At 48.3% G+C, this 9,722-nt stretch overlaps 1 protein-coding gene across 6 annotated transcripts in view; it reads right to left on the bottom strand.

Annotated features, from left to right (window-relative positions):
• Positions 1-9,722, bottom strand: part of NCAM1 (neural cell adhesion molecule 1) — a 301,367-nt gene that overhangs the window by 35,264 nt on the left and 256,381 nt on the right. For 5 of the 6 annotated variants that reach the window (XM_012659193.1, XM_012659194.1, XM_012659197.1 and 2 more), the window contains 4 exons: positions 9,205-9,389; positions 8,728-8,824; positions 8,250-8,420; positions 6,228-6,359 (listed from right to left, as the gene is read on the bottom strand). In XM_012659193.1, coding sequence (XP_012514647.1) covers positions 6,228-6,359; positions 8,250-8,420; positions 8,728-8,824; positions 9,205-9,389 — 585 coding nt within the window. Of the gene's footprint in view, positions 1-776; positions 825-5,079; positions 5,095-6,227; positions 6,360-8,249; positions 8,421-8,727; positions 8,825-9,204; positions 9,390-9,722 lie in introns of all 6 variants that reach the window. The other variant, XM_012659195.1, reaches the window with a different exon arrangement.

The raw sequence follows: 9,722 nt of genomic DNA, 5'->3' as shown, positions 1-9,722 counted from the left end.
AAAATCAGATCAGAAATCAAGGCTCGGCCAGGACGACAAAGTCTGAGACAGACCAGTCGACATCACTGCCGGCGTGGTGGTCCCGATGCAGGTGGGCAAAGCACAGCCTGATAAACATCATAATGTCTGCTGTTTCCTTTAGAGGGGTGGGTGGAGGGTGACTACTCATCCTATTTCAGAGCAGAGAAAAACAAAGCTCATTTGTGAAAGGTTAAGTTGTTTCCCCTAGGCACCTACTGCCAGGCACATCTGCAAGCAGACGCTGTTTATTTTCCCACAAATATTTGTGAGAAATGTATGCATTTATGGATAAAGCAAAAGCTATAGCCCCACTCTCTCATTTCAATGTCTGAATCCAACTGTGCCCATTAAAATGAAGGGTACAAACACAGCACCCCAAAGCATTTTTTATGACCCTGCAGAGCAGATATTTTTCTCAGTAAATTCCTTTGGCTTTTCCAAATATCAGCTTTGGTCCGGCCCACTCGGAATCTCGAGGACAGGGCTGGCTGTGGGAGCCTTGGGGGAGCGTGTCTGCAGGGTTTTCTACCCAGAGCAATGCTGTTCACTTGCCCTCCCTTCCGGGGAGGCTGCCCCCAAGAATCTGAGAGGCCCTATGCCTATTTCTCTTCTCATTTGCTTCTCTAAAACCCCGACGCTGCTTTCCGCCAACAGAGTTGAATTATCACCTGGTGGAGGAGATAACATTAGGCAGCCCAAGCTGCGGCTGGTGGAAAGCAACCTGCAGAGAGACGGATGAAGAAAATGATACTCACTATCTGGTGGAGACAACGGAACAGGGGTGGGAGAGCTAGCAGATGCCGCTGAGGGAAGAAAAATGAAGGTGAGAAAAAGGGAAAAAGCATCACCGAGGCACATAGATACTGAAGGAAAACATGGAAGCAACAACCCGGGGTGTGGGTACGAGGAGCTGAAGCGGGTTAAAGGGGGAGGGACAACTCCGTGCACGAACAGGTGGCCAGCGCGCCAGCGGGGAGCAGGGCTCTCTCCGACATCAAGCCAGGAGCCTGTGCGCCTGCCAAACCCTGCCGTTCAGGTAAGGTCTGGGCCAGGAACAGCTGCAGAAGCCTCAAACCTCAACTGAAAACAAATAACCCATTCAGCAGAAGCAGCTGTCTCCCTAGGATCAGAGGTGCAGGAGGAAAGGGAACCTGGACCTCAGCTTAGGGGAAGCAAGTAAAAAGGAGAGAAAAAGACTTGGGCTTTTCATGTTACACATCTACATATGCATTTATATAGAGGCACTTATTTGCATATATGGCACTATTTATAGCAAAACCTAGAGGCCTCATTAATTTTAATATCTGAATGAAGTAGAAATGACTGTCCTACTTACTGTTTACTACTGGGTGAGGTTCGCCATAGTCTGTCCTACAGGTGATGCTATCACCACCGCTGCCCTCCAAAAAGCCCCTTACAGAATGTGACTTTTTAGGATACTGCTATAGAAGAGCAGTGCAGATAGTGGTCAGTGTCATTCTCACTCCCCCAGAGAAAGGGGATGTTGAAGGAACTGGGGCTGAATAAGTAACAGTAACCAACTTTCTGTATGTAGGATGGTTAGAAATCGTGCATCTGAGACACTGGGATACTGAATGGATCTTTAGTTTTCATTGGCAAATATTCGGAAGTTGTCCCATCAACAATCATAAAACAAAGTCCCCTCTGAGAGCTAGATGAAAATTTGGAAAAACACCAACGTATCTCCAACCCTGCATTAGTACTCCTGGTGTGATCTTCCTTTACCTCCAAGATGAGGGCATCTCATTAAACCATGAGTACAATGTCACTGGAATCAGAGCAAGATAGACTAACTCTATGTGATTGGATGGTCTGGTTAATTCACGTAAAGGCGTATCTCTCCTTCCCTGTCTCTTTTATTTTTTGGCTGGAACTGTTTGCATAATTGTCTGTATTATTTTGGCAAAGGGATGGAATTTTATGTGCTTTAGCCACATATATTATAATGCGTTTAACTTATACTTGTAATGTGCCATCATCCAGGGGATAACATGTGAAAATGAAAATCTCAAGATGCGTCTTATCAAAAGTAGAGACTCATTCATAATCTCTACATCCTGAAAGAAATTGTCTATTTTGCTTCATGGTATGGAAGCAAATTATGTGGGTTCAGGCAATGAAATTCTGGAGGTGTGTGGCTCAGTCATGGAGGAAAAGATTCACAGTTCATTGTAGGCAGTTCTGACCGGGAAGCAGCCCCTCACCAGGCAAATAGAGGTCGTGAGCTTTCCATCTGAGTGTCTTGCTGGCACGCAGACATTTGGCTTAAAAATACACGAAACAGCAACATTCTCCCAGGTTAGAGTTTTATTTGTTTGCAGCACAGCTTGCTCATTACCTTCATGCACATTTATGAACTGCACACGAAGGGACCTCCAAACAGGTAAGCCATGCCTTCTAATCCGGCAGCCCGGGCAGGGGGCCTTCAAATATTGGTGGCTTTTGCTAGTTTCACCCGTTCATGCCTGCATGGCTATATCCCTGCCCCTGAATGTGGAGAAGTCTACCAAGGAACCAAAAAAGCAACCCCATTATTGAGACACCTCAATAAACTTCAAGTGATGAGTCAATTTCATACCCACTGGCCTCACCGAATGCCTGGCAAGCCAGGGGTCTGGCAGCCATCACCTCCCTGTCCCGTATGCCAGCATCACCCTGTGCTTTCTCTTCTCTGGGGCTAAGGGTGCACGCAGGGCTTAACTCCAGTGCCGTGGGATCCGGCAGTGCATCTGTACCCCAGTGGTATTACAGGATAGGGGTGCAGTGTCGATGGTGCCTGGAGCTGGCATCTGAAACCAATGTCGCTGGTGCTTGAGCTCAGTGGAAGCACGCAGGTCAACTGGTGGTTGATTCTGTTTGCCTGATTTCAAACAACCTTTGTGCCTGCTGTGCAGTGGAAGTGAGAACTCTGAACTAAGACTTGTTCTCACTTCCTAGCAGCAAAAAGTTGGGTTTGTCACAGCAGTGGTAACTGCTGGCAGCATCGTCCTGATGGTTTCCTTTTTCAGGATGAGTCTAAGGGCGGCGGCAGACCCCTTAGGGTAGGCCCTCGCTTCAGCGACCCTGGGAAGACTACAGGGGCACAAAGAAAGACCAAAATAAGGTATCTTTAGTGAGAGGATGATGTTCCCACATGTTCACCCCACCCCATCCTGCCAAAGTTCTTAAAAAAGGTACGCTTAACTCTAAGACTATGCCATGATTCTACTTATCTAAAAGAAGTTTGCTTTTCAATTCTTTAAACTGTAACGTTACTATATGATTGAGAAATACTGACTTTCTGTGTCACTAGCAATGCCTGCTGTTGTATCATTCCTGATCTCCTTGGAATGGAGCGATGACGCCATCTGCCAAAGGGCTTCTTAGAGTCTTGGTCGCTTACCCGTTTTTACACTACCAGACAATAAGCAACGAGGTCTAGAGGTGTCTTTTTTTTTGATTAAAAATTTAATCTAAGTTCAAATTTAAAATCAAAATTGAATTAAACATTTAGTTTTTAACGTTGACTTTAAAAACATAGACTCTGCTATATAAAAAAAAAAATCTCACCTTTACAAGGGCTGAGCTGGCAAAGAATGAAAACCACTGTGGTCTTTGAAGTCCCAGACCCAGTTATTCTGATTCAGTACTCAAACTCCAGTGACTGCTTAGAGACTCAGAGGGAGGCCTCATCCCAGCCTTCCTCTCTTTAACGTAACTAAGCCAGCACTCATTTATTGATCAAATCTAGAAGACAGGAAACCTGAAGATTCGGTTGAAGCACCAGTTAAGGATCAGCGGAAGGGTCCATAAAGAAGATTCCCTTATGCCCACAGCTGCTCCTCCTGAACTTGCTCAGGGCCCAGCTGCCAGCCCAGAGCAGACAGCTGTCAGCCTACCTGACGACTCCATCCCCCACCCGCGGTGCCTTCCAGAGCTGGTTCATTCAGACACCAACTCTGCTGAGGTAGTGGATTTAGCACTTGCTCAAACTCTCAGAACGCCTACATTTAGCTACTTAGTTTTTGCTGTTGTGGCAATATTTATGAATAAATTTTAAAAAGATAAGCATCCTTAAGTGCCTTTCAGGAGCTAGGAGCTTTTTATAAAAAGAGCGTGTAGCTTCCTGAATAGCTTTTCTTCTGCTGGGATAACACTTCCCTCCACTATTCTCTGAGCTCAGCCGAGGAAGAAAGAGGCGAGCCTCGGCAGAAGTAGAGCTTGGGGCGTCCACACAGGCCAAGGAGGTGAGCCCACGGTTCCACTCCCTGTCTTCTCTATTTGCAGCTTACACTATTAGGGTGTCCTGCCCACGGGGAATCTCCCCCATACATGCACGGCAGGAAAGTTGCTAAGTTAGCTGGTCAGCCTTTCCTGAACATGAAAATGCACGTTGCAGGTGATTTAGTTCTAAGGAACAGAGCTGACCGGAACTGGAGATTTAACTCCCTACAGCTGCCGGAGGACATGCCATGACTTGGAACCAAAGTTCATGCTCTATTGTTACAAAGGCAGCTGCTGCAGGGGCCTTCCCCCACCAGTACTCCTGTTCCCCTCTAGCTACCAACCTGAGAGCCAGCAAAGCAAGGAAGCAACTGAGTTTAATTCTTTTATCTCCTAAAAGCAAATGTGAAAATCCTTTCGGGTTCTTTTTCCCTTGAAGGAATTTTGAATAGTGGCCCAGTGAGGCTGTGGTCACTTTTCTGCCATCCTGGCTGAAGGAGAAACGGGGCTATAGCGTGTTATTCAGGGACCATCTGCAGACTTCCACCAGGCTTGGCTCAGCAAATGCGATCATCACACACAAAAATTAATAAATAAGCACAATTTCAAAAGACACAGAAGTTGCATGCTCTAAAACAGAAGAGTGTTAGCCTCTCGGAGTAACCTACAGACGTTAACAAGAACACGACTAGACTAAGGTCAGTGTGGTTAGGGCCCAGACAGTATCTACTTCAGCCTCTAGGGGACAAAAAGGCACTGGAACTAAATTAAGAACTAGGACTAGCAGATGTTAACGCTATGGGGACAGGCAATGAGGTATGAAGAGGCACTTACGTGGAGGAGGGCTATCTGCATTTCCCATGGATGGAACACAGACGAAAAGAAAAGACAAGAGACAGACCCAAGAAAAAAAAAATAAGATGTAAAAGAAATGAATAGAATCCGCAGAGCACATGGAGCTGGAAACTCAAATTATCAAATTACTTCAAATCCAGAGAAAGAAGCTGTTCCTGTAGAAGGAAGATGACACAGGCTTTTCTATTTCTGGGAAGAGGGAAGGGAGTCCCTTTGCAGGCCTCTGGCTCCAAGGAGAAGGAAACAAAGGATTCTCCTTTGCGCATTTTAAATCCAGGGGTCAGAGAGAGCCCAGGGAACTCTGTGACCCCTCGGGAGTCTAGTTCTACGGCATCTTCTTCTGCGGGATGGACTCAGGAGCCTCCCAGGGCAGCAACTCTGTCTGCAGAGGGCTATGGCTGGAGCAGGGCTCGCCCAGAGCCTGGCTGCCTGTGGGAGGCGAGGGCGAAGCAGGGCTGGCATGCTTTAAGGAGAGATGGGATGGCGGAGGAAAACAGAGATGTACCCCTGAGCAGAATCAGGAAGAAGCAGCTCTCCTCAAAGAGGCTGAGAGGGAGGGAGACCCTGACCACCACTCCTGGTGTGGGAGGGGACGAGGAGCAGGGAAGGCGAAGCCCAGGGCCACCCTCCCCCTTTGGCATTGTTGGGCTTCTGCTTCTGCTCCCACATTCTACAGCGATCTCCTTTCCTCTGTGATTTAATATCTCTGTTGCATCAAAAATCCCAGAACAAATATGTGACCTGTCACCATCTTGGCCTTCTTCCTTCAAGTCACAGGGTGCTGAGGGCCTCTGTGGCCTGTGTCAAAAAGCAAATAAATCTCCCAGGTCCCTCCATAATCCATTGGTTTTCTTCCCACTCCCTTTAATAATGTGTCGGTGGCTTTCCTCCGGCTGTTATTCTAACAAGCTAGGCTGGCTATGAGGACAGTGTTCCCAACCCCTTCGAGAAAGAGAGGATGAAGGGGCTGTGCGTTAGCTCAACTAGGAGAGGCCGCCATGAGCACAGGGATCGGAAGACAAAAAGCTGTCATTGGGACAATGACGTGGGCCAGCTCAGAGTCCCTGGCTGCCCCCAGGGAGAGGAGGGTGGGCACAGGAAGAGGCAGGGAAGCTGTCTTTACTTACGGACTGGCTGCGTCTTGAACTCGGAGGCCACGCTGATCTCCCCCAGCCCCTTGCCGTTGAGGGCTGCCAGCCTCACTGCGTACCTCGTCTCTGGCTTCAGGCCCACAATGGTGACAATGCCCTCCATGCTGGCTGTGGCGAGAACATGGGAAGGATCACAAAAGAGTGACAGTCTACTGGTAAATGGTGTAGCCACTCTGGAAAACAGTATGGCGGGAACTCAAAATATTAATGTAGACTTATCATTTGGTCCAGCAATTCTACTTCTGGGCATACACACAGAACTGAAAGTAGAGACCAAACAGATACTTGGATAGCCATGTACACAGCATCATTCACAACAGCCAAAACGTAGAAACAACACAAATGACCCCTGATGGATGAATGGAAAAATGACATGCAGGATGTACATACAAGGAAATACTATTCTGCCTTACACAAGACGGAAATTCTGACACATGCTCCAACATGGATGAACCTTGAAGACATATGCGAAGTGAAATAAGCCAGGCACAAAAGGACAAATATTATATGATTCTACTTATACGAGGTACTTAGAATAGCCAACTACATAGACACAGAAAGCAGAGTGGTGGTGACCAGGGGCTGGGGGAGGAAGGAACGTGGAGTTAGTGTTTCATGGGCACAGAGTTCTGGAGATGGATGGGGGTGATAGTTGCACTTGATGCCCCTAAATTGCACACTTAAAAATGGTTAAATGTAAAATCTGTTATGTGTATTTTAAAAATTTACTAGAATTGACCTTAGAAAAAGAAAAAAGCCTGGTGGATAGATAGTAACATGGGATCCACCTGCCACAAAGTCGGTGTGAGATTTCAGAGGGGAGTTAGAAAGGAGAATGCTTTCTTCTGACCCAGATTCTGATCACACAGCAATTCCTCTTGGCCCCCCGGACCCCTTAGAAACTGAAGGAGTGATGGACGCTTTCTGGCAGTACTAATTCTCAGTAAAACTGGGTTGGACTGTGTCTCTGAATGGCCGTGATACCAATATCGCAGCTCACTCCCAACTCCACCCTTGTTACACCACATACCAGACCAGGATTAAAAATTTCTACAGCAACAAAATATACTTCGCTGAGTGATTCCAATTAAACCCAAAAGGGGGAGTCAGACATAAATGGACTCCATCCTTAGATGGTCTGGACTCAGAATCTTAAAACTGCAGTAATCCAACCAGCCTGAGCAAGAGCGAGACCCCGTCTCTACTAAAAATAGAAAGAAATCAATCGGACAACTAAAAATATATAGAAAAAATTAGCCGGGCATGGTGGCGCATGCCTGTAGTCCCAGCTACTTGGGAGGCTGAGGCAGTAGGATCGTTTGAGCCCAGGAGTTTGAGGTTGCTGTGAGCTAGGATGACACCACGGCACTCTAGCCCAGGCAAGAGAGTGAGGCTCTGTCTCAAAAAAAAAAAATGCAGTAATCCAAGGGTCATTTTTTAAAATCTTCAGCTTGGAAAGATATCATAGGACTGATTTAAGAGCAGACATTCCTTGCTGGTTCTGCTCACTTGGTTACTATCACAATTACATGACAGTCCCTGAGTCTAGATAACCAGGTGGGACAGGCTGGGTGTGGGCAGGGAACTGCAGCTCCAATCCCTCGAATATGCAGAGGATGGGTGGACTGGACTCGCCTGGTTGTACTCAGCACCTTTGCGGGGCTGCTGCCTGGAACGTGGTTGAGATGGCCTCACCTGTTCTGGCAGTGTCGTGAAAACCAGCCTCTGACGCACCAGGGGGCAGAGGCAGGGGGGCCAACAACTCTACAAGGAGATGTGACCACAACCTAATTCTGGAAAGATGGTTCCTAATTCTGTAGGAACACGACAGGATAGCAGGTGGTGGCATCTGGCAATCTCTGGTAGGTGAGAATGGTGTGCCACTCTTCCCAAGTGGGCAGCCAGGATCTGGTGGGTGCTGGGGGTGAGTGTGCACCCCAATACTGAGTGCTGAGACACTCGTAAGCCCAAAGGAAATGCCAACTCTTCCTGACTCACCTTCTTTGGCATCATACCACTTGGAATGCCACGCTTCTTCACCCATTGCTTTCCACTCGGCCTTGTATTTGAGGATGGGCACCCCACCTGTAGCTTCTGGCTCATCAAACTGCACCTGTGCTGTGCTGGAGTATGGCTCCACCCGGTCGATGGATGGTGACGAGGGGGTGTCTGTGGGGAGCACACATACGGAGGCCCAGGTGAGCCCAATTTGGCCTGGGACCATAACTTCCAATCACAAGGCATGTTTCTCTCATTTCTGCTCACTCTTGGGAATCTTGTCGCCTGTACCTTGTCCTCCTGGCTTACCCCTCCCCCCACCCCCGGTTGACTCTCCCCTACATGAGCCATGCTCAGATCCTCCAATGGCTCTCTGCTTTCTGGCCCCCTGGACTTGCTGACCCTGGCGCCACCAAAGTACACGAAATGGGCTGGCAAAGGTAAGGGTGGTGTGGAAGCCACCGAAAGGGGCTCTCACCTGCTTGGACAAGGATGAATTCCAAGGACTCCTGTCCAATGCGGTTCACTGCAGTGCAGTTGTAGTTTCCGAAGTCATTTTCAGAGTCTGGGGTCACCTTTAGAAGGAAGGAGCTCTTGGGTTACAAGTGTCCTGTGGAATGTCCACAGACTCAGATCCTTATTTACTGGATTAAGTTAGTAAAGAATAGAACTAGTAAAACATGAATCTTTCGCTTCCAGAGAATGGTAAAGGGGCTCATGGAAGAGGCATACTCTGCCTCTTAGTTCCTGCTGTAGCTGCAGGGAGAGGATCAGTGCATTAGGGGACAGGGAACCTGGGATGAGGCTCAGTTTCTTTCCCAGCCAGTGCCTTCCCTGCTTAGGATATGCCAGGGAAGAAAGACAGAGAGGATGTGAGCCGCATTCAGGAGCCTACCCACAGCCCAACTGTGCCTTCTTCACCTGGGCACCTGGCCCTGCCCCCAGGCTGACTCACCTCCAGATAGCTGGCAGATGGGGTGTTGTAGATCTTGATGTTGCTGTAGTTGGAGCTTGGCAGCAGCTGACCATCTCGGAACCATGAGATTGTGGCACTGGGGTAGGCAAACACCTCACAGGTGATGTTCACCTGGTTCCCCTCCCAAGTGTACACAGCCACGGGGCCCTGTAGCTTGGGGGCATCTGCAATGAATGATGATGACGATCAGGATGACTGCCACTCTCATGGAGCCCCCACGTCCTGTCTCCTGGCACTGGGTGTGCTCTGAAGCAGAGGTGGTGCCTGGTAGAGTGGAAGTCAGGGCTGTTTCGGAATTCCTGTGCACACGAGTGGCATGGGGAGACTCAAGGGGCTTTGCAGGCTTGTAAGAAGCCTGGGGATGGTGTGTGCGCGGTGGCTCGGGGGACACAGCTCTGAAGAATCATTCACAACAGCCAAAACATAGAAACAACACAAATGACCCCTGATGGATGAATGGAAAAATGACATGCAGGATGTACATACAAGGAAATACT

The sequence above is a fragment of the Propithecus coquereli genome, unplaced genomic scaffold, assembly GCF_000956105.1.
Source record: "Propithecus coquereli isolate 6110/MARCELLA unplaced genomic scaffold, Pcoq_1.0 Scaffold6, whole genome shotgun sequence".
NCBI lineage: Eukaryota > Metazoa > Chordata > Mammalia > Primates > Indriidae > Propithecus > Propithecus coquereli.
The sequence above is the reverse complement of the archived record's forward strand: the minus strand, read 5'-3'. Positions and strand labels throughout refer to the sequence as shown.